Source organism: Terrapene carolina, unplaced genomic scaffold, assembly GCF_002925995.2.
Source record: "Terrapene carolina triunguis isolate 2854851 unplaced genomic scaffold, T_m_triunguis-2.0 Scaffold89, whole genome shotgun sequence".
In the NCBI taxonomy this organism is placed as follows: Eukaryota; Metazoa; Chordata; order Testudines; family Emydidae; genus Terrapene; species Terrapene triunguis.
Genome location: NW_020664440.1, coordinates 28,625,114 through 28,649,747, shown reverse-complemented (window position 1 = coordinate 28,649,747; position 24,634 = coordinate 28,625,114). Strand labels below are relative to the sequence as shown.

The 24,634-nt window shown below is 53.2% G+C and overlaps 1 protein-coding gene across 4 annotated transcripts in view; it reads left to right on the top strand.

The window, feature by feature from the left end:
- Positions 1–24,634, top strand: part of PC (pyruvate carboxylase) — a 236,947-nt gene that overhangs the window by 134,916 nt on the left and 77,397 nt on the right. For all 4 annotated transcript variants that reach the window (XM_024217764.3, XM_024217765.3, XM_024217763.3 and 1 more), the window contains one exon: positions 22,313–22,475. In XM_024217764.3, the coding sequence (XP_024073532.1) occupies positions 22,313–22,475 (163 nt within the window). The remainder of the gene's footprint in view (positions 1–22,312; positions 22,476–24,634) is intronic.

The window sequence follows — 24,634 nt, the reverse complement described above, 5'->3', positions numbered from 1 at the left end:
CATTGATAGACCCCCACCATTGAACCCCGAGAGCAAAGAATGGCTGCACAGTTATTGAAACCGCAAGCACATTGTCACCTTGTTCAGTTCATCAGCACTCCTAGCAGAGCGACGTCTGGCCCCCATTACAAGGCCTTGCCACATGAGCGGGTGAGAGACAGCCCAGACTGCAGCCAGAGCGGGATCCTTTCTGATCCTGCCAGCTAGCGGGTGCCTTGCTACCAGCAGCCCCCACCACTTGGGGGCACTGTCTGCGCAGATGAAGGCCTGGAGGTCACGCACCAGGATGACATGTCATCTTGCCGTGATCACGACCAGGCGTGCTCGGCAAATCAGATGTGTGCTTCTATCTCAGATACTTATCTTGCCCCCCCCCCATAGCCCCTGGCGCTTCCCTAATGCATTATCCTCACAACCCCCGGGGGAGGTGGGGCAGGGCTATTACCATCATTGTGCAGATGGGGAAACTGAGGCACAGAGCAGCCAAGGGCCAGCTTCGCAAAGCTCCTTAGGGGCTAGACCCACAAAAGGATGTAGGTGCCTAAGTCCAACATCTTGGTGCCACTGAGAATTCCCAGCCCCCTGCTCAGCTGCTGCCTAATTCCCTGCCAATCAGCATGCACAAAACCATTGACTCCTGATGCCACACCACAGCTTACAGGCAGTTTGGAGCCTCGCACCAGCCAAAACCCCAGCGGCCCTGAAGCAGGATTCTCACACTGTGTGTTCCCCCGCTAGCTTGCCAGCGGCCCCTGATCCTGTAGGTGTGCTCTTAGCATGCTCAGGATTAGGCCTTGTGCAAAAGACAGCATGTGTGTAAGTCCGGCCCAGAATAGGTAACAGTCCAGCGGGCTGGGCACGTACCTGGGTTGTGGGAGATGCAGGTTTGAATCCCCACTCTGCCTGAGCCCAAGCAGGGACTTGAACACAACTTTCCACAGCCCTGCTGAGTGCCAAGCTCTTGGCCATCTGAGGTCAGGGCTTTCTGGTTCTCCATGAGAAAGGGCCGCCCTGTCTTAGGCACCTAACTCCAGGAGAGGGCTCACAGATGAGTGAGGTGCTAGACCCTGAGCCCTGCCCCTTTCCTCTGCATTTCACTCCTGGCTTCTGAGCATCCTTTCCTTACACGCAAGCCGTGGGGCACCTGACTTGGAGCCAAGAATTCCACTCGGCAGCAGGCCCGTGTAGAGTGACCAGATGTCCCGATTTTATAGGGACAGTCCTGATATTTGGGGCTTTTTTTTATATGGGCTTCTATTACCCCTCACCCCCTGTCCCGATTTTTCACACTTGCTGTCTGGTCACCTTAGCCCCGTGGGCGCTCTCAGGCTTAGACACTGCAACCCAGAAGAACCTCTATGAATCTAGCCCCTCGTGTCTGGTCTGGGGTTTGTGACGGAACCCAAGTGGCCCGTGCTAGCACCTGAACTGCTGCACCATCCTTTGTGTGTCCCGCGAAATGGGTGCAAATGAGGCCAGGACAATTTGTGGCTTCCTGAGCGGTGGCGAATGTAGCTCAGAGTGGCTCAGGACCAACATCCAGCTAGTGCAGCAGCCTGTCTCTGCCAGGCCCCAGCGCTAGAGGGCATGTTTTAGACACACACCAGATACTGGACTTAATCCAGGGGGAGCTGGGGGAAATGGAATGGCCTGTAACAGACAGAAGGTCAGACTGGATGCTCTGAGGTGTCTTCGGGCCTTACAATCTATGGATCTAGGCCGCACAGGAATGCCCCTTCCAAACCTTTTTCCAACTCGGGGTCGCTTGGGAAGCTGGGCTCATTCGAAGAAGGTGCATTTTCCTACAGCCAGAGGCAAGGTCGTGTGTACAGGGACAAGAAATGTCAGCTGCACCTACGGGGTGGGGAGGGGGAGCTGTGCCCTGGGACTCAGTGACTCTGGAAAGGAGTCAGATCCTGGTGAAAACCAAGTGACTGTGAGCTCCCAGTGTGAACGGGGGGCCGAGATTGAATGCAATCCTGGGGTGGATCAGCAGGCAGCATTGAATAGGAGCAGGGTGGTGACCTCATGGCACCAGTGATTGGGATGCTGCGTCCAGCTCTGGGGTGTACCCATTGAAACATCACAGAGAAAGAGCCATAAGAGGGATCTGAGGGCTGAAAAACTCTGAGACTTCTTAGCTGGGTCTGATTCTGACTGGCCCAAGCCCCCTGGCCCTTAAAGGGCCAAGCACCCTATTATAGTCTCATAGACGTGAAGAGGGCGGCAGGGCTGGATTGCAGCTGTGCGGGAGTGGCTAGAACACTGTGCCTGCTCTGGGGCGACTGGGTTCTACTCCCTGCATTGCCAATGAGCGTGTGCAAGTCATTGCCCCATCCTGGGCCTCAGCATCTGCTTTTGTAACAAAGGGGTAATGACAGCTCATCTCACTCCTGGGCAAGGGATCCTGTATAAACAACCCCTGTGTCCCACCCCAGAGGCGGCTGCATCTCAGCCCCGGGCGACAGATCCTCTATAAACAGCCCATGTACCCCACCCCAGAGGCAGCTGCATCTCAGCTCTGGGCGAGGGATCCTTTATAAACAACACATGGGCCACAGCCATGTCTAGAGAGAGAGTCTCTTGGCAAAGCCAGGCACTATAATGAATGTGAAGTTGTTATCAATTAGCTGGCAATTGGGAGATTAGGAATGGGAAGCGGGGGAGGGGGCGCTGTGTGTTTCCAGGGGCATTAACAATGCCATAAATCCTCGTCAGCATTGGACATATGCCTCCAATTACAAAAATTAGCTCTAATTAGCGGGACGCAGCCTCTGGCTTCACAGTTCCCCAAGCAGCCGTCTCTGCTCCCAGGGAAGCTCCAGCCAGGCCATGTGTTCTGCTGATAGCTTCCAGCCCGCTTCGCTACAGAGGGGCCCGGGGTGTGCCTGCCTGCCTGCCTGGGGGGCTCTGGGGATTTCTCTCCCCAGGCTGTCTGGCCTCAGGGGTCTCCTGGAGATAGGTACATACAGGGCATGCAGATCATGGTCAGGGCAGTTTCCGAACCACGACATCTCCTCCACTGTTTGCCGAGTTGATCTTAGTTTGAGCTAGTGCCCTAGAGCGCCCCCTGCTGGGAGAGGCTGGGACTGGATTAGCTAGAAGCTCCCCCACAGCCCGTGCTCCTGCCCTGCTCCGTAAAGCGCCCCCTGCTGGGACAGGCCGGGACTGGAGGAAGCAGGAGCTCCCCCACAGCCAGTGCGTCTGCTCCCTACAGCGCCCTCACAGCCAACGCTCTCACCCCACTCCCTCCAGCGCCTCTCCCCTGAAGATGATGCTCCTGGTCACAGCCTGGAGAGCAACGAGGAAGGATTGAGGGGTGGTGTCTTTCATTTCCAGCTGAGGGGTGTTTGGCCACGGCCCCATGGCTGAGGGCGCTGGCATGGCAAGGAGGAGGCCGGAGGCGTCCGCGCGGTGAACATTCCTGTGCTGGACTTGGGAAGCAGAATCCCTTTGATGTTCCAACCCAGGGAGCTGGGCTGAATGTAAATCGCTTAGCCTGGGTGGCTCCAGCAGCTACAAGGGGGAGTTGTTAACACTTCAGGGCTGGGATGAGGTTTTAGCTCTGCAGACTTGATTGAAGTGCTGCATGAACCCCCTTTCCCACACACCCCTGGCCAAGCCACCTACTCCCTGCGCAGTGTTGCCGTGAAGTATTTGACTCTCAGAGAAATGGAGGCATGGAAGGGTAAAGGGTTGGAGAGGATATAGGAGCCAGGAGTCCTGACTTGCAGTCCCCCATTCTAACCACTAGACCCTCTTTCCCTCCCAGAGCTGCGATAGAACCCAGGAGTCCTGGCTCCGAGAGACCACCCCCACTAACTGCTCGAATTTGCAGCATTTGTGGCATTGTTTGGTGGCTGTCAATGTAACTTGGCTCAGCTCAGGTGCTGTTGCACTGTTGTATACTAGGGTTGCCAGAGGTCCGGTTTTCGACTGGAACACCCAGTCGAAAAGAGACCCTGGCAGCTCCAGTCAGCACCACTGACCGGGCCGTTAAAAGTCCGGTTGGCGCGGGGTTGGCAGGCTCCCTACCCGGCTCTGCGCGGCTTCCGGGAAGCCGCCGGTATGTCCTTCCGGCTCTTAGGCATAGGGGCAGCCACAAGGGCTGTGCGCGCTGTCCCCGCCCTGAGCACCGGCTCCGCAGCTCCCATTGGCCAGGAACCGCACTCCCAGCTGGAGCCCTCACCCTCTCCTGTACCTCAGCTCCTAGCCCCAGCCCGGTAAAAATGAGCAAGTGAGTGAGGGTGGGGGAGAGCGAGTGACAGAGGGAGGGGGGATGGAGTGAGTGGGGGCGGGGCCTCAGGGAAGGGGCAGGGCAAGGGTGTTTATTTTGTGCAACTAGAAAGATGGCAACCCTATTGTATACACTGGGAGCAAATCAGTTTAAATGAGATGGTTGTCAGGCAGTGGGCTCTAACCGCTAAGAGAGTGGACTGCGGGGTCAGGACTCCTGGGTTCTGTTCCTAACTCTGGAAGGGGAGTGGGGTCTACTGGATTGGAGCAGAGGCGGACTGGGAGCCAGAAATCTGGGTTCTATTCCTGGCTCTACCACTGCCCTTGGGGAAGTCTATTTGCCTCTCTGTGACTTAGTTTCCCTGCCCACCCGTTGTCTATTTCGGTTGTAAGCTCATTGGGACAGAGACTGTCTCTCACTGGGTGTTTGCACTACTGTGGGCCCCAGTCTTGATCAGGGTCTGTGCAGCGCCTGGCATCTACATGTCACTGCAGTACACACCATGATAATAAATGTGAATGCTGTGTCCAAGCCACTTCTCTCCTAGCCCTTTGGGGGGGGGATCTAGCTGTAGATAATAATGAGAGACCCCCCAATCATGCCCCACTGCTGCTCCTGCTCCCCTAGCCACCCCACCCTGGATTACAGGCCGGTAGAGCTGTGCCTAAAAATAGCCATGTAATGCTCTTGAAATCGGCTCTCTCTTCCTCCGCCCTCGCATGCGTCCGGCTCTCCATTGTGCAGTGGTGGGCACTGCTGCTTGCAGTTAGAGAAACACTCCCACCCCCTTCTTGCTTTTATTTTTCAGTCTGGTTTTCTTCCTGAATTGGGTGGGCAGCCCCCGCTCTGAGAATCCAGGCTGATCTATTGGGCTGGAGAGCCTGCCTTGCTTTTCTCTTTGCTTCGATTGTCCGTGAGAGAGGTGGGGGGGAGGGGGAGCAGGAAGGTTATCTGTCTTGGGTGGCTGGGGGAGCTTCTTGGTGATTTTTTTACATGGACCCTGTCACCTCCTCTAATCACCAAACTCTGCTCCTGTCCCAGAGCTGGGGAGAGAACCCAGGAGTCCTGGCTCTCAGCCCCCCCTACTCTAACCCACTAGACCCCACTCATGGGTGAGGGCTCCTGGGTTCTATTGCTGGCTCTGGCAGGGAAGTGAGGTCTAGTGGTTAGAGCAGAAGGCTGTGGGGGTCAGGACTCTGAGATTCTATTTCCAACTGTGGGAAGGGAGTGATCTCTAGTGATTAGAGCAGGAATTGGTGGGAGTCAGCTGGCTCTGGGAGGGGGATGGGGGGTGGATTAGAGCAGAGGACCTGTGAGCCAGGACCCTTAGGCTCTCTTCCCTGCTCTGCCACAGACCTCAGGCAAGTCACTTAGTCTCTGTGTCTGTTTCCCCCTCTGTACACTGAGGATAATGGTGCTTCCCCACCACACAAGGGTATTGTGAGGGTTGGTGCATTGCCCGATGGCAAGGTGCTGGCACACGACAGGAACTGGGGCCAGGCAGAGACTTGGTTAGATGTCAGCATAGTTTGAAATTCAAAGCAGTTCTCTTCAGGTCTGAGGCCCAGTCCTTGCTGGCTGCCAACAGAGTCAGGGTCCTGGTATCAACAGGTTCTGAGGTTTTCTGACCCTTCTGAAACTTCTGGGGACAGCCTTTGTCAAAGACCCAAGACCGGGCTAGATGGGCACATTGGTCTGATCTGGGGGTGGGGAGAGGGATACTGGGCTGGATGGCCCGTAGATCTGATCCAACCCAGCAGGGATCGGGTTAAGAGGGGGTCAGATACCAGGTTAGATGGACTCATTGGTCTGATTCTGCACAACAGTTCCCACGTTCTTAGATAGTACTGGGGGTGGGGTGGGGCCGCTGCCCCCTGCTGGAGAGAATCAGGCTGGGGTTGGTGTGTCTGCCCCCTGCTGGAGAGAATTGGGCAGCTGGTAGGTGTTGTGTGCGTTTGGTTTTGCGGGCGCACACGGTAGGATCCTCTCTCTCCTTTCCCAACTGTGCCCTTGGAAAGTTTCCATCTGCTCTTCTTAATTCTCCAGCGCTGGTGCAAACAAATCGGTCTCTCCTTAACAGCAAAGGTTGCTCAGGCTTAACTGCTATGTTCTGAGGTCAGGGCCAGACACACAGAATGTACTGTGTTCATTATCTGGCCCAGCCATCCAAAACTGCCGGCCACCTTGCACCTGGCTGGGGCGCTGCAGTGTTAGCAGAGATAATTTTGCCTCATTTCTTGGGGGGAATCTAATTTGAGGTGGCAGGAAATCCAGAAGCAAACAGATCTGGTGCCACTGAAAATCAATGGGGCTGCTGCAGTGTAAATGTAATCGACGGCATGCCATTCTAGGTGTACTGTGTGCATATTGCAATATACTGCATGCATATATATGCAGCTTCCAAATCTAATATGCTGCCTGCAAAGGTCATTTACCACATGCCAAGATATATATATATATACTGCATGCAAATATAATATACAGTATGCATATGTAATATACTATGTGCTAATGTAATAGATTGCATACCTACACACACACACGTATACTGTGTTCGTACTGTAATATACTGCATGCTCATATATATGCAGCATGCAGATCTAATATACTATGTGCTTATTTAATATAGTGCAGGGGTTCTCAAACTGGGGGTAAGGACCCCTCAGGGGGTCGTGAGGTTATTACATGGGGGGTCGCGAGCTGTCAGCCTCCACCCTAAACCCCAGTTCGCCTCCAGCATTTATAATAGTGTTAAATATAAAAAAGTGTTTTTCATTTATAAGGGGAGGGGGTTGCACTCAGAGGCTTGCTGTGTGAAAGGGGTCCCCCAGTACAAAAGTTTGAGAACCAGTGATATAGTGCATCAAAATATAATGTACTGTTTGGATAGTTAATATCCTGTGTGCATATGCAATATATTGCATACAGATATATACATTGTGTACATATTTTGAGTGCCTGTTAAATATAGTGTATGCATATGTAACATGCTGCATGCAAACCCAGTACATGCATGTGTAGTATGCTTCACGCCCATATATATGCTGCAGGTATATGTAATATACCTCACACAGATAGGTATTTACTGCATGCAAATATGCATATGCTACATGCACCAGTAGTTTACTGTATGCACAGGTAATTTTCTGCATGCAGATGTAATATACTTTGTGCTTATTTAATATACTGCATGTAGTATATTATATATATTTACTGCATGCAAATATAATATATATTACAAGCATATGTAATATGCAGGGTGCCTGTTTAATGTCGTCTGTGCAAGTGTAATATGCGGCATACAAATATAATATATTGCATGCCTGTTAAATATACACTGCATGCACATTTAATAAACTCTGCATATGATCCCCATGTGTGTCAGTGCCTGGAGCTAGCTACATACGCTGGCATTTCCACTGAGATCCCTCACTATCACCTCAGCTCCAGGGAGCTGGCTGAGGAGGAGTCTGAGCTGTATAATTGCTTGCATGCTTTGGCACACGCCAGACAAATTACTCTCCCTTGAGATCAATACGCCATAAAAATACACAAAAAGTAAGTATATTTACGACCTTTTCCTAGAACGATTCTTTCTAAACGTGTGGTTTGTGTTCAGTTCCTTGCTGCATCATAGAGGCAATGTACTTTGCTTGTTAAAGCAGGTGGGGGTGGAGCTGGGAGCCAGGACTCCTGGGTTCTATCCTCTGCTCTGGGATGGAAATGTGGGTGTAGTGGTCAGAGTGGGGCGGACTGGGAGTCAGGACATCTAGGGTCTATTCCTAGTGCCAGGGAGAGAGTAGGCGTCAGTGGTTAGAACAAGGAGTACACTGGCAATCAGAACCTCCTGGGCTCTGTTCCTAGCTCTGCTGTTGACCTGCTGGGTGACCCCGGGCAAGTCCCTTCCCTTCCCTGTGCCTTGGTTTCCCCTCCCCGCCTTTGGAAGCTCCTTGGCGCAGTCTTTCACTGTCTGTGCAGCACCCCGCACAGCAGAGGCCCCACCCTTGGTTGGGGTCTGTAGAATCTACCGTAATACTCCTCATAACGAGCAATGAGGATGTCGGAGCACTTTTTGATTTGTGTGACTTGCTGGCAGCCTGTCTGATTTCTCTTACCACAGGCCTCGCTGTCACTCCGGCGGGTGCAGTATAAAATATTTATCACACGAACACGCAACACTATATTAAAGCCTTTGCCGAATCTCAAGGTCCTTTGCTGAAACGACACATCATCCACTGCAGCTCTTCCTTTGACTCGCACTGTCCCAACAGGGCTCTCTGTTCTCTACAAACCTCTTGTCTGTTGCAAACTGCTGCAGAACCTCGAAGCTGCGCATGTTGCTTTTGGCTGGGCTTAGCCGATGTCACCTCTTGTATCCTTGATCGCCCGAGATCTGACACCGGAAACCTTGTATTTATCCACATTAAAGGCCATTTTGCCCTCTGGCAGGGAGGAGATGCTGCCAAGAGTCTGTTTTTAGAGCTAGAAGCGATAGGAGCGGAAGCTGGGAAGATTTTCTGCTGGTTGTCCCAAGTTTGGATCATACTTCAGTCCCCACTGCTCCTGTGCTATCCACTAGAAGACCTCCTGCTTCTCTCTCACTGACACAACTTGAGATGTTGCCAGAAATAGCGCCACCTGCTGTCTCCTGCTGTAACAATTGTAATTGTTTCCTCCGATCACTATAATTATCCTCAGAACAGGTTCACAGCCCAGTTTATAACTTCAGAGCATTTACCATTGCAAAGACCTGGCAGGCTGGCCAGACCTGAGACTCCCAAGAAACTCCGGGCTGTTTGCTAAGCCCACTTTCAGGCTGGGGTTACAGCTCCCAGCTGGGACCCTGGAGATCTGGGGTCAATTCCTGGCTCCCTTGCATGACCTTCCTCGCTCTGTGCCTCGGTTTCCTCATCTGTAAAATGGGGATCACATTTCCTTTCACCTCAGGGGGCAGTGTGAGGTTATATCAAGAGGTCTGGTTTAGAGGTGAGGCCACTGGAGTGGGAGTCAGGACTCCTGGGTTCTAATTCCTTGTTCTGCCTCTGACCTGGGGTAAGTCTCTTCTCTTTTCTCTGCCTCAGTTTCCCCTCCAGCCCTTTGTCTGTTTAGACTTTGAGGTCTTTGAGATAGGGACTGTCTTTTCTTGTGTGTCTGTGCAGCACCGGGCGCAGCAGGGTCTCCCCGGTCTCAAGCGGGAATATGTGCAGCACCCAAAACAACTGGGGCCCTGATCTAGCACAATGGGTCCCCCCAGCTCAGTTACCCATTACTGCAATACAAATAAATCCATTTGTGGTTGCAAGTTTCCCATAGTATAGCGACGGGTGCAGATAAAAACCGAGCTAGATGGCAGCGGATTTACCCTGTAAAGAGCTTTTGAATCCTGCTGTCAGTGCTTAAACAACCCACCTTTCAAGGCTTCTTTAATAGGAGACCTAGTTTATATTTATTTTGCTAATATGTAGCTAGATTTATAGCCACGCTGGGGCCAGTGTGCAGGCTGCTTTTACGACGCGCTTAGCTCTTTAAATTGAGATATTTGCATATTTATCCTGTAACCTTTAATGAACATAAAAAACTCCAACCTTTCCCAATTAATCACTGCGTTAAAAGGCCCAAACAGCAATCTAAGGACTGTTGGGCCTGCATAAAATAAATAAATCTGGCTCGGAACCAATTTGTCAAGAGGAGAAGAGGCTAAATAGCCTTGTCAGGGAATCACTGATAAGGGATGAGAGCAGGGCCCAGGGAGAAGACATGGCATTCACGCACAATGGACTTCCCCATTATATAAAAGCCCCTTTGTGCCATTCAAGTACACCCTGCTCTAACCACTGGATACCACTCCCCTCCCAGAGCTAGGCTAGAACTCAGGAGTCCTGGCTCCCAGGCCTCTGAGCACTAGACCCCACTGCCCTCGAGATGAGGATAGAACCCAGGCGTCCTGCATCCCAACTCCCCCAAGCCAGTAGACTTGACTCCCCTCCCAAATCTGGGGAAAGAACCTAGGTTCCAACTCCTCTAAAACACTAGACCCCACTTACCACCCACAGCCAGGTACAGAACCCAGGAGTCCTGGCTCCCACTTCGAAGTTTTAGCCCCCAGAGCCAGGTACAGAACCCAGGAGTCCTAGCTCCCACTTCGAAGTTTTAGCCCCCAGAGCCAGGTACAGAACCCAGGAGTCCTAGCTCCCACTTCAAAGTTCTAGCCCCCAGATCCCAGAGCTGGGTACAGAACCCAGGAGTCCTAGCTCCCACTTCAAAGTTCTAGCCACCAGATCCTGCTGCTCCTCCAAAGGCCTCCCCACTCCTGTTTTCTCTGCAGGGGGGCCTGGCTAGAGGTGGGGGATGTGGCACGCTGGCACTAACTCATTTTAATTCCAGCTCTACCAGGTCACCTTGGGCTAGTCACTTAACCTCTGTGTCCTGCTGGGGGGCCCTCAGCCATTCCCCGCCTCCCTAGGGGGCTGTGAGACTTAATTGCAGCTGTAAAGCACTTTGAGATAGGTTGCTGAATTACGAAGTGCTGGCAGCCATCTCCTGCCACCTCTTCCTGCAACAGCTGTAATTTTATAAACGGCCCCCACATTCCACCCCAGAGGTGGAGCACCAGGTGAGGGATCTCTGTATAAACAACCCCCCTGCCCCACCCCAGAGGCAGCTGCATCTGAGCATTGGGTGAGGGATTTATAGATTCCACATAGTCTGACCTCCTGTATAACACAGGCCATAGAACTTCCCCAAAATAATAAGAGGTCCCTATATAATCACACACACCCCTGGCTCCACCTCAGAGTGGCTACATCTCAGTGCCAGAAGAGGCACTGAGATGTATAAACAGCTCTCAGGCCATACCCCAGAGGCATCTGCATCTCAGCCCGCTTTGCCCCTCACCCAGATCAGCCCCAAAGCCCCATATAGCTTGGTATCTGCCCCCCCTCCACTTCCTGCACTGGACACATTATAGGCATGTACATTATGTGATTGCGGGGCAGCATTAACCTGTGTCTGCTCCATGCTCCCATAGATGGCCCCACCTCAGCTCCAGCAGCCAGGCAGCTTTGTTGTTGGCATTGTGCGGGGCAGCCGCCTGTCTTTGGGAGATAACGCTATTTGATGAGCATTTATTCATGGCGGGACAATGGACCTGGCTCCCTCCACGAAGCTAAGATTTCTCTAGCACCTTTCAGCCGGAGCCCCCTGCCCCATCAGAGCAATCCGTCTTTCCGCAGTATAGTTGGAAATCCATCACAGACAGCAAGCTGGTAGGACTGGGATTAAGGCCGCCTGGGTTGTATCCTACCTCTGGGAGGAGAGTGGGTTCTAGTGGTTAGAGCAGGGGGAGCTGGGAGTAAGGACTCCTGTGGTCTCTTCTCAGCTCTCCAACGATGTTGGACAAATCCTGTAGTCTTTCTTTGCCTCAGTTTCCCCACCTGGTCAATAGATATTGTTTCCCTTGGGGGGGGGGGAATCAGTGGAATGTGACTCAGGGGACCCATCTAGCCTGGCATCCCATCTCCAACAGCAGCTAGCACCAGCTTTGTTAGGGGAAGGTGCAAGACACCCCCTAATGGGGAGCGATAGAATAACTGCCCTCTAGGGAAAATTTCCTACAAAATTTCTTCTATAAACAGCTGCCCCACCCCCAGAGGTGGTCACATCTCAGTGCCAGGTCCTTGTATAAACAGCCCCTGTGCTCCACCCCAGAAGTGGCTGAGTCTTACTTAGACTGAGGGTAAGTCTACACTGCAATTAAAACCCCCAGCTAGCCTGTGCCAGCCAACTCAGGCTTGGACTAAAGGGCTCTTTAGTTGCAGGGTAGATATTTGGGCTCAGGCAATAGCCGGGACTCTCCCACTTCACAGGGTCCTAGAGTCCAGGCTGTAGCCCGAGCCTGAATGTCTACAGTGCAATTAAACAGCCCCTTAGCCTGAGCCCTGCGAGCCTGAGTCAGCTGGTCGGGCCAGTCACGGTGTCGAACTGTAGTGTAGACATCCCTGTAGCGTCTCCTGTGCCTACTGGCACAACCCATTTCCCCACAGCCGTCTGTCCAGACCAAAGTGTTTGACTCCATCGTAAGTTGTCTTCATGATGGCAGCATCCTTTTCTATCGTCCTGCAGCTGGTCATTCCTTGTCCTCCACTCCTTCTCGTTCCTACAGCTGGAATCCAGTCCAAGACGTACCTTGTGCTTCTGCCAAACCACCATAGCCAACTCTGTCCAATTACTGAGTCCCCACTGTGCTGACTGTGTGGCAGAGCACTTCCACATTGGTTACACGATCTCGCCAATCAGTTCCCAACATTCTTCTCAAACCAATGACATGCACTTCCTGACATGCACTTTCACCATCTGTCATAGTTCCAAAACATACGGTAATGTTGGGAGGACAGTAGTGCTGCACAGTCTCATGTGAGTGCCGGATGAGGGATCCTTGTGTAAACAACCCGCATGCCCCACCCCAGAAGCAGCTGCATCTCAGTGCTGGGTGAGGGACCCCTATGTAAGCAGTTGCCTTAAGCTTTGGAGCAGAATGGGGTTAAACCAAACCCAAAGCTCTTGATGGGTCTTTAAATTCCTATTAGTTTCACTCCAGATAGTTCCCTTCTCCACACAAAAGTTCAGTCCCCTTGTGGAATCCTGCTCAGCTCTTCATCTCAACTGTGTCTTGTGGCGGGGAGTTCCCCAGAGTAACACTGCTCACTTCTGAATTTGCCACCTTTTGCTGGCTGCCCCTTGTTCTTACATCATGTGACTGGGGGATGAGCAGCTGGGTCTAGTGGGAGCGTGTACCCCAGTCTAAGGGTGGGCTGCATATGAAGCGTTTCCTGTAGGTCACTTTGGAACGTGCTGCCTTCCCGCTTCGCTTGCTGTCCCCGTTACTAATGAGAATTGCTACTAGCGGGTCACACGCTTCATAGCTTCTGTCGGCCGAGTGCTCTGTCCCCACCAGGGCCCTTGGCATCCCTCCATTCCCCACACTGCTCCCTGGGTGCCACCTGCCCAGCCCCCTCTATTTCAAGGGTTTCCTCCAACTTCCTCCAATCTCTCCCCTGCCAGGGGCTCTGTGTGTCCCCCATTCCCACCTTCTCCTCATGGGAGGGGCCCTGTGTAGGCTTCCCTCCCCCCATTCCACAGTCCCCATTCTCCTCCCCCATGGCTGGGGTCTGCCTCCCCTCCCCCCATTCTCCCATTCCAGGGTCCCCTATTTTCGCCCATGGTAGGAGCTTGGAATGACCCAGCATTACCCCATTCCCCCATTCCCTCCCCCGCCAGGGTTCTGCATGCCCACAATCCTCCTTCCCCCATGGCAGGGCCCCCCCAATCTGCCCCCCACGCCAGGGCTCTGCATGCCTGCAATCCTCCTTCCCCCATGGCAGGGCCCCCCCAATCTGCCCCCCATGCCAGGGGCTGTGTGGCCTTCCCCTCCCCTCTGGGTGTCACTGTGTCACACTCTGTTGGGAGGGTGGGCAGAGATGAGATGGGGGAGTGTTCTGCTGGGAAGCCTGAACTGGTGCCAGCAACCAGCTGTTTGATCCACAGACAATAGCAGAGGTGCTTGAAGCTGGGTGTAACAGGACGGCCTGCCCCTTTAAGGGCAAGCCAGCCTGGCCCTGCTACACCTGTGCAGAGGGCTGGACTGAAGCCGGGGAGAGCCCAGCACTGGGGGGGAAAGCAGATGGGCTGCTTCTCTCTGGGGTAAGGAGCCTGGGGGAGAGCCAGGAGCTGGCTGAGGCTGCTGCAATGGTAGGTGGGTAGAGCTGGCCCCAGTTGTTGGGCTGTTGGAGCCCAGGTGGGTAGACAGCAGGACAGATGGTTGCTGCTGGGCCCTGCCTGAAAGGAGGAGGGCTGGAGGTTCTCTTGTCTTAGAGCTGGATGTAGGGCTGAGCTCCCCGGAGCGGCTTGGCTGCAGGGCTAGGTTACCTCTGCGGGAGAAGTAGTCTGAAGAGCGTGATGGGGAAGCTGAGGGGGAAGTGCTGGGCTCTGGGGAGCTCTGGGATGGTCAGGCTTGTACCCTGGGGCTGTGCTGAAGGGCTGTCAGGGCCTTCACATGTCCCCCATACCCCAGGATCCAGAGGGTGCTGGCCACTGCTCCTAGGGCCTTCCCTGAAGGATGGGAATGGCTCAGAGGCGGAGTTCAAGTTATGGTGTGACAGACCGAGACGTGCTGTCGAGTTCGGTGTAAGCGCAACCAATTACTTTTTATTTGTATTACGCCTCCCAGAGCCATGGTGCTAGGTGCTGTACAGACCCAGTATGGAGAGATGGTCCCAGCCTCAAAGAGCTTCCGGGCTAAGTATAAGACAAGAAGCACTAGTTGGGGGAGCACGAAGCAATGATCAGACAGTGCTGATCAGCCCAGTGGGCCATGGTCCAGAGGTGCTAGAACTAGGGGAACTGGGGGTGTGGCAGCACCCCCTGGTTTGAAGTGGTTTTCATGATATTCAGGGTTACAGTTTGGTTCAATGGCTCTCAGCTCCCCCACTATACACATTATTCCAGCGCCCCTGCCATGGTTTCCCTTGTTCTAGCATTTTGAGGCAGAGGGATCTTGTAGTGATGAGTTCCCCAAGCCCGTTTGGTGTTGTGTCCTTACAAGGTGATAATAGCTGCCATCCAGGAGGCCTTTGATTTATAGGCCTGGCTACAGCTGATAGGTGTGCTAAGCGCCTTTCAGGCTAAATGGAAGGAAGAACAATTAATCTCCTCTTTGAAGTGAGAGCTGGAGAAGTCAAAGGCGGTGCTCCACGTGGCAAGGTTGATCAGAAGCGAAATTGTGTAGTCTCAGGGGTTTCCTGATTGCCGGTTCCGGGGCTGGGGTGCTGAATGGTTGCAGCAGCGTCTGGATGGGAGAGCCAAATAGTGAGCAAGGCAGTCACAAGAGTGACCCTAAGTGAGAGACAGGGCTTCTTGGGCACAGGACTGGCTGGAGACTTGTGCGGGGATTTCAGACCAAGGCAACTGCCAGCTCTTTGTTCCTCCTGTGCTCAAGGAACAAAACTTTCTGTGTATGCTTAGAAAACGAACAGGATGGCACCAAAGAAATAGCGGACTGGGACCATCTATTTCTTCTCCAAATGGGAATAATCTGGCAAGCCCCTGGCTACCAGCAATCAGCCTGGGTTGAAGGGGCACCAGCATTAAGCATTCCCCATTGATCGTTCCTGAATTTGCCACCTTCCTGGCACATTCCCTGTCCCCTCATTTCTACATTTGGAAGCAGGGTGAATGGCAGTGGGATCCAGTGGCCATGAGTTCCCCAGGCTAGTGTGATGAAGAAATAGATCCATCCGAAATTTTAAAAACACCCTTTTGAGAACTGAAGTTGGATCTTCCTGAGATGCCTCAGGCTTTGCCTGACCGAAGGGTGGGCACTGGGTCCAGAGGCTGGGAACAGCAGCTGCCCTGTGCCAGGAGAAATGGAAATGATTAATAAACCATAATAGCAGCAATTCACACCATCTATCTGTGTGACTGGAGGAGCAGGGTGGAATTGTTAATTAATTGCTGTGATTGCCACTCTGCCAGTGCCCCTCAATCCCCACCCACAGCCCTCTGTGGTCCCAGCCCTGGGCTCCACCCCCATGAACTCTGCTAATGCTCCTCAATCCTGACCTGCAGCCCTCCCTCCCCCCATTGGGATTGAGGGGCACTGGCAGAGCTGGGGGTGGAGCCTGGGCTGGGATAGCAGGGGGCTGTGGGTCAGGGTTGAGGGGCACTGGCAGAGCTGGGGGTGGAGCCTGGGCTGGGATAGTAGGGGGCTGTGGGTCAGGGTTGAGGGGCACTGGCAGAGCTGGGGGGGTGAGAGGCCAGAGTTGGAGTTTGCAGTGCAATGGGGGGGACATTGTCCCCTAGCGTTCCATGCACATCATATCCACTGCTGCCACCTCCCCTGCAGTCAGCAATTGCCCCAAGGGGCTGTTAATTAGGGGCTATGGTCACTCTCCAGATTCCCCTGGGAATGGAGCGCCCCCTGCCTTGGCAGAGCAGGCACCTGGCCGAGCTGAGAGCGTGAGCTGCTTAAATCAGAGCTCGCCTGCCTCCAGCTCCAAAGAGACCAGATTCCTACGCTCCCCCCGCCCCATGCCATGGCTTGAAGCCTGGCATCAGTTTCCCAGCTGCTCTGCCTGTCTGTACTGCATGGGGTGGTAACCCCAGCAACAGTGCTGTCAGTCACCCTGTATTTGGCAGGGGGGCGGGGGCAACACCACTGGATACACTGTCCGTGAAAATGAGGGACGTGATTGGAGAGGGGCAGGTAACAGGCAAAGCTACATCACTGAGCTGCCATTGCCATACAAACTCACTTACTCACACACCCCAGCTCTGCCGGTGCCCCTCAATCCCGACCAACAGCCCCCTGCTATGCTAGCCCTAGGCTCCCCCACAGCTCTGCCGGTGCCCCTCAATCCTGACCAACAGCCCAGGGCCGCCCAGAGGATTCAGGGGGCCTGGGGCAAAGCGGGGGAGCTGCGGCGCTTGTACTCACCCGGCGGCGGTGTGGGATTTCGGCGGCGGGGGGCCCTTCAGTCGCTCCGCGTCTTCAGCAACACTGAAGAACCCACCGCCGAAATGCCTCCGCAGACCTGGAGTGACTGAAGGGCCCCCCGCTGCCGAAATGCCGCCGAAGACCCGGACCACCGCCGGGCCAGGGCTCGCGGGGCATTTCGGCAGCGGGGGGCCCTTCAGTCGCTCCGCGTCTTCGGCAGCACTGAAGAATCCCATGCTGCCGAAGACCCGGACCGCTGCCGGGCCAGGGCTCGCAGGGCCCCTGCGGGGCCTGGGGCAAATTGCCCCACTTGCCCCGCCCCCCTGGGCGGCCCTGCAACAGCCCCCTGCTATGCCAGCCCTAGGCTCCCCCACAGCTCTGCCGGTGCCCCTCAATCCCGCCCAACAGCCCCCTGCTATGCTAACCCTAGGCTCCCCCACAGCTCTGCCGGTGCCCCTCAATCCCAACCTGCAGCCCCTTGGGGTCCCAGCCTGCTGGGATAACCCCCTCTGACTCAGCAGACACAGTGTGATATAGTAGAGGGTGGCCTTGGGCTAGGTCTTGGGACTTGTGGGTGCTGTATAGTCCTGCCACTGAACTTGGGCAAGTCCCTTTGTCACTTTCTGCCTCAGTTTCCCCTCCCACTCCTTGTTTAGATTGCGAGCTCTTTGGGCCAAGGACTGTCTCTCGCTGTAGGTCTGTGGAGCACCAGGAACAATGAGGCTGTGATTGGTTGGGGGTTTCCGGGTACAATTCTTAACACTAATAATGAAGTTGGCTCTCCGCTGAGCGAAAGCATTTAAAATTTCTGCCTGAGTTCAGGGCGTCTGACATGTTCAGATTAGAAATAAGCAGGGCCGGCTCTAGGATTTTTGCCGCCCCAAGCAAAAACAATTTTGGCCGCCCCCCCCCCCCCCCGTTTTTTTTCTTACCCCACCCCTGCCCCGCCTCAACTCCGCCCCTTCCCCAAATCCCCAGCCCTGCCTCCTCCCCCCAGGCTCTCAAGCCTAGGAGGGAGGGAGGGGGAGAAGCGGCGCACGAATCAGCTGTTTCGTGCGCCGCGGCCGCTCGGAGTCTCCCCCTCCCGAGCGGCCGCAGCGTGCAAAACAGCTGATTCGCACGCCGCTGCTCCCCCTCCCTTCCAGGTTTGAAAGCCTGGGAGGGAGGGCGAGTAGCGGCGCGCGAGTGGCAGCAGCAGCGGAGGTGAGCTAGGGCAGCCGGGGCACATTTTTAGGGGCGGCAGGGGCGGCATTCTGGCGCTGGCCATGCCGCCCCTAAAAATGTGCCGCCCCAAGCACCAGCTTGTTTTGCTGGTGCCTAGAGCCGGCCCTGGAAATAAGGCACCAGTTTTTAGCAGTGTGGGTGATTAAACGTTGGAGCAAACTCCCAAGGGAAGTGGTGGATTCTCCAGACTGGCGGCCTTGCTGGGAGATGCTTAGGCAACCCAAGTGGTTGGACTCAATACAGGGGAACTGTGTGACAGTCTGCCTGTGCTACACAGGAGGGCAGCCTAGATTGTCTCCTAGTCCCCTCTGGCCTTAACTCTGGGAGTTTCTGGCTCTGTTTTAAAATAGCCCCTTTATTATAGCCATGTGCCTCAGTCCCAGCCTGTGGTTAGAGCTGGGAGACAGGGTGCCCTAGTTCTAGCCCTGACTCTGGGAGGACAGTGGGGTCTAGTGGGTTAGAGTGGGAAACATGACTCTCAGCCCCATGCGCTAACCCCTTAATCACAGAGCTGGGAAGAGAACCCAGGAGTCCTGTCTCCCATTTCCCCTCCCCTTACTAGGCCCCACTCAGAATCTCTCTGTCTATGTGAAGGCAAGATCTGAGCTGCCTGGGGTTAGGTCACAGGCAGGTGCATTTAAAGCAGCTGCGTTTATAACCCAGCTTTGAGTTCATGGATCATAAAATATCGATCACCCCATAACGTGTGCATGTTGCAGGGGCTGATGGTCTGTTAGAGCCTTCGTCAGGCGTTTGTCCTATTGACTGAGCGTTGAAGGCTCGCTTGTCACTTTGATGGCGCTGTAAAAACCTCAATCCTTATCGTTATGATTCTGTTATTGGTCACACACCAGGACCGTGCCATGCTGGAGGCTGTTCAGACCCTAGCTGCGATCTGGGCCCTGCTCAGACACATGGTGAGAGACGGATCCTGCCCCCAAGGCTCACTGTCTGAATAGACAAAGGGCGGGAGGGGAAACAGAGGCACGGAGAGACGAAGGGATTAGCCCAAGGGCAGTAGCAGAGCCAGGAGTGGAACCCAGAGTCCTGACTCCCAGGCCAGTGTTGTTGAACTAGGGCTAATCTTCTAAAGTGAGACCTCTGATCTTGACCTGAAGACACCATATGCTGGAGAATCTATGTCCCTGGGTCAGCTGTTCAATGGTTAATCCCCCTCCTTCTTAAATATCTGCACCTGATTTCCAGCCTGTTTGTCCAGCTCCAAACCAAGCAGTAATGGGGGGTGGGGGATTTGCCCCATTCTATCTCCTAACGGTCCATAGGAGGGTATTTTGGTCCTGGTCTCTAATCCGCGGGGAGCAGGTTCTGGAGAGCAGAGAGCTCTTCGAAGCAGAATGAGATCCCTTGGCTGGTAAGTGAAGCTGGACCAATTCAGGTTAGAAGTGAGGCCAGATGTTTTTAAGTGGAAAGGGGATTCACCATTGAAACACCTGACCCAGGGATGGGGTGGATTCTCTGTCATGTGGAGCCTTTAAATCGAGACTGGCTGTGTTTCTCTGAAGCTTCGGGGATCGGCCACAGCTGGAAACAGGGCCCGTGCGCTGAGGTGGTTCAGCGACTCCTCTCTAGCTGCCTGGCTGGTGGGTCTTGCCCAGATCCTCAGGGTCCAGCTGATCACCAGATTGGGGGCTGGGAAGGAATTTTCCCCTGGTCAAGATTGGCAGGGACCTTGGGGGTTTTCATCTCCCTCTGCAGCATGGGGCAGGGGTTGCCTGCTGGGATCCGCTGGGCATGACTCACCTCAGCAATTCCCTGCAAGTGCAGGGGCCTGGGGTATTGGAGGCCCCTCAGCTCCCCTGTTCTCTGCCTGGGACTCTCAACAGGCAGGGCTCCTGAGGATCGAAATGCTTTGGTCTAACTAAAGTCTTTCTGCTCAATTCACGGGGAACTGGCTGAGATAGAATTGCCTGTGCTGGACAGGATGTCAGATTGGATGATCTATTGGTCCTTTGTGGCCTAAAACTCATTGAAACCCAAAAGCTGAGCTCTAGCTCGCCCATCAGCTCTGCGCTGGAGGCAGGAGTGACTGGGGTAGGTTCTCCTGAAGGTCAAATTGGGTGAACTGGATGGTCCTGTACAGTTTTGAAACCCAGAAGGAGCGGAGCCCAACAGAACTGACACATTTTGTCAGCTGTTAGGGGCAGGGTTGATCTTTGTTCTGTTTGTACAGTGCCTAGCACCAGAGCATCATGGTAATCCAGATAACGCCTCCCTCTCATCAATCAAACCTCTATAGAATTTACCATGCCAGGCCAGAGCTTATGTTGTAGGCAGACACCCTGGCAGTGAGGGGAGTGTATTTTGTTGGTGGAGCTCAGCAGAATATTGGGAACCCTCCTTAATTCCAATGCAAGAGATCAGACAGGATGATAAGAAGGTTATTAAAATCTATTCACCATCCTGGCCTTGATGGGTGGAATTCGTCATGTGAAACGCTTTTCAGCAAACAATGTACATTCGATAACAACACTAAAACATTTCATGAATTTCTGTCGATTTTTGCAGAATTGTTCATTTCTGGAAAGAAATCCCCCAAATTAAAAAATGTTGAAAAGGCCAATTTTGGAGGGAGAAGGGGAATTCTTTACATTCAGAACAGCTTTTCGTCTCAGATTTTCCTTTAATTTGACTTTAACATTTTTAAAAAGTTCAATTGAAATAAAACTCAGGAGGGCGAAGTGGGGGGGTAAGGAGAGGAAATGATTTTGGTTGAACAGAACATTGTTTCGACAAAATTGAAGTGAAAGTTTTAGTTCAACCCCAAACAGATTTCTTCTCCATCTTGATTTACCAAACAATCAGTTCAGACTGAATTTTTATTTTGCTATTTCAAACTAGCCAATGCACTGGAAAATCTGTGTGGTGTTTTTTTTACCCAACTCGCCAAGCTAGAGAGGATCGGGGACTTGAGGATGCCTTGATGTTAGCCGTTCTCTGTTTCTTTGGTTTACTCTTTGTTGTGTTGTCTGTCCTGAGGCTACAGTGTAGCTGGTAGATCTTGTTCTTAGGAATGATTGTTCCTTCAGTTTTCCTTTGTCCCTCTTTGGGATCTTGCAGCCACCCCAAATTTCTCCCTCAGTGGCCATTGAGCTAAACTTGGCATATTTATAGAGCCCTGCAAATCCGCAGATATCCACTCGCGGATCTCTGCTTTATATCCGCGGATCATTTTTGCAGATTGGATGCGGATACAAATTTTGTATCTGTGCAGGACTCTACATATTAAATGCTTTAAGATTGTGAGTATTAGCTCCACCTTCAGTTACGAGTTTCTAAAGGCTCAAAATCAAGAGGCAAATAAACCCTCCACATTTTTTTTTTATTTTTTTTATTTTAAGATCGCTTGATAATTAAACCAAATGTGATTTTCCCCACCCACCCCCCGGGGTGGGGGGAGGGAGGCCCAATTTATGACTTTGAATGCTTGAACTTGGCTCTATGGGACTATGTAAAAACAGCTCCCTCTCTTCAGAGCGCTCCCACTCAGGCATGTTCAGAATTGGACTGGCTGGGGCCTGCAAGCTGGATTTGGGCCTGGCTTGTGCATCACACAAGCTCCATCACTGGCTAAAATCCCAGCTTTGTGGCCCCGGTTCAGCAAAGCACATCGAGGGCAGCTTTCAAAGGCCTAAATGGGAGTTACTTGCCCTATTGAAAGTCAATAGGATTTAGGCTCCTAACAGCCTTTTTAAAAAGGTCCCATAAGAGCTTGTAGTTAAGTACCTGCTTGAGTAATCCCTTTGCTGTTCAACACAGCATTTAAATACAGGCTTAACTTATGATTGTAGGTAGTATTTCTGTAGCATCCGGAGGCCCTAAGATCACGGGAGAGGGGCATCGTGCTGGGCACTGCACAAACCCGGGGCCCCGTCATGCAGTGCAATGCATGGGCACGCAGTGAGAGACAGTCCTTGCCCTGAAGAGCAATAGACAAAGGATGGGAGAGGAAACTGAGGCACTGAGCAGGGAGGGGACTGTCCTGCCACTCTGTGCCTCAGTTTCCCCTTTTTGTATAATAATGGGGGTGCCAATCCTGGCCTGTGTTTGCCAATGACTTTGAAACTGGTGGCTAGAAAACCCTGTGTGATCCCAAAGGGCAATAGAATCAATGCACCCGCAGATCCCCAGCTCTGTGGGGACAGTGGGGGACACTGGAGGAGTGATGTGGGACATTATGGGGGCCCCATGTGAGGTAACAGACTATGGGGATCAGAGGCCCCATTTGGGGGTTATTTGGGGACACTTGGGCTCTATGGAGGAGGTTAGGTTCTGGTGGACACTGGTGCTGCTGTGGTCAGTTGAAGGTTAACACGAGCTCTCCTCCTCCGCTCTCTTGGCAGCGTGGACCTGGTGCATGCCCAGATCCACATCGCGGAGGGGAAGAGCCTGCCAGAGTTGGGCCTGCGGCAGGACAGCATACGCATCAATGGCTGTGCCATCCAGTGCCGCGTCACCACCGAGGACCCCTCCCGTGGCTTCCAGCCCGACACCGGCCGCATTGAGGTAGGACACCACCCCGCTTCTGTGTGGGGGCCGACCAGGTTCAGTTTGGCGCCTTGCTGGGGAAGGGCAGAGTGCGGATCTGCTCTTGGTTGGAGAACAGTTTGACTTGACATTGAAAAGCGAAAATTTTCAGCCCAAACCTGGACGATTTGGAAAGAAACAATTTGGCCCCAAACGGGGAGACTTCTGGCTGAAAACTGCTGAAAATCCAGCACGCTTTCCCCAGAACTGTAACGTTTCCAGCTAGGAACTTCCAAACTCTGGAAGGCGTCTGGCCCCACACTGGTCAATTTTCAGTTTTTAATGAAAAAATCTACAATTCTGAGGCTGGTGGAAACTTTCCGTGGGAATTCTCTGTATGTGGGAAACCTCATTTTCCTTCCTAAAAAAGCTATGGGGGAAATATTCTCCCCGAGTGACGGATGCTGCCAGCAGCATGGGGGTGTATGTGAGAAGAGGAGAAAGTGAGGAGGCTGTGTGTGTGTTAGCGGTAGAAGGGGGTGTTATCCTCAGTACTGTGCGTGAAACTCAGTCTGGAGACCGATTTTAATCCACTGGCAAGCATGTGTTAAAGTCCACATCTGTGTCTGATCCATGGAAGCTAGCAATGGGATCTAGTGGTGAGAGCCAGCTCTGGGATGGGAATGGGAGTGGGAGTTAGTGGGTTAGAGTTGGGGGTCGGGGGGCTGAGAGTCAGGATTCCTGGGTTCTATCCCTGGCTGTTGGAGGCTTCAGCATGTGAAGATCAACCTGCTAGTTTCCTTCTTGGCGGTTCGCATTCCCTGGCATTGTGCTAGATTCTCTGGGGCGCTGGCGATAAACAGAAGCACTTGTATTCCGTCTGCATGACAGGCTGCTCCATTCAAACCCCGGGCGTGGGCGTTCAGCTGTTCAGACTCCCCGTTCCCTTCCTAACGACGCGACAGCTCTTGCCACTCAAACTAACAACTGGGGATCGCTGCAAAAGAGTCTGGCACGGATACACCCCCCAGCTCCCCTGCCAGCTGGCAGCAAGAGAGGAGGGGCTGTGAGAGCCCCCACCGATTCTGCTCTCTTGACTGGGCTGGGGACTAGAAAGGTGGGGGGCTAGGATCCTTGCCTGAGCATGTGTGTGCATTCAGATGTGCTGGGAATGGTGGGAGTGTCAGTAGGGGCATGGTGGGTGCCGGGAATTTGTTTTGTAGGAGTGGCATAGGCCCTTACCCCAGGGTTGGATGGGTAGGGCTGTGTGTGTGTTGCTGGGGACCCTTGGATTTCCCTTGGGGAAGGGGCAGCAAGGGGATAGCTTGGCTCTCCGGGTGGTGTACACGCTTTGTCGATCCATACTACACAATCACAGGGGGTTCACAAAGTGGCAACTAGAATAATTAGAGACCTAGTAAAACTCCTGCGAAGAAAGATTGACTAGATGGGGTTTGCTCACTGTAGAGAGGAGATGAATTCGAGGGGACATGTTTAAAGTCTGTATAATAATATTCAGTGTTACAGCAGTTAACGGCAGTAGCTAATTTTGGAGGCAAAACTCATACTCCAAGGTTTAAACCAATCTGTGACTGGTAAACAGTAACACAAATAATTAAGTACCCTGCAGCCAGGTTGCTCATAGATTTTTAAGGCCAGGAGAGACCCTTGGCCATCTTGTCTGACCTCCTGTAGGACACAGGCCCGCAAAATTCACCCAGCTCCCCTTGTATTGAGCCCAGTCAGTTGTGTTGGACTAAACCATCTTCCAGAAAGGCACCAGTCCGGATTTGGAGACACCAAGAGCTGGAGAATCCACCCCAGCCCTTAACAGTTTGTTCCAATGGTTACTCATCTGCACTGTCTTCTGTGATAATTGGACCAGCCAATAAGTTGGCTGCAATATTGAAAAGGCTGATGAGTCAAAATGGCCACATTTCAGGGGAGCGGGTCAGTTTCAACAAAGCTTTTGCTAGAAACCTGCTGTTTTTCTCTTGGCTCCCCCGGCTCCTTGGTGGCCTGCCTGGCAGGGAGCTTGGAAGCTGGGGCCTAGTGAGCTCCCCAGCAGCGTAGTTTGTTTCGGAAACACCAGAACGCTCTGTCTATGGGAATTAGGGTTACCATACGTCCTCTTTTTCCCAGACATGTCCGGCTTTTCGACACTCAAACCCCCGTCCGGGGGGAATTGCCAAAAAGCC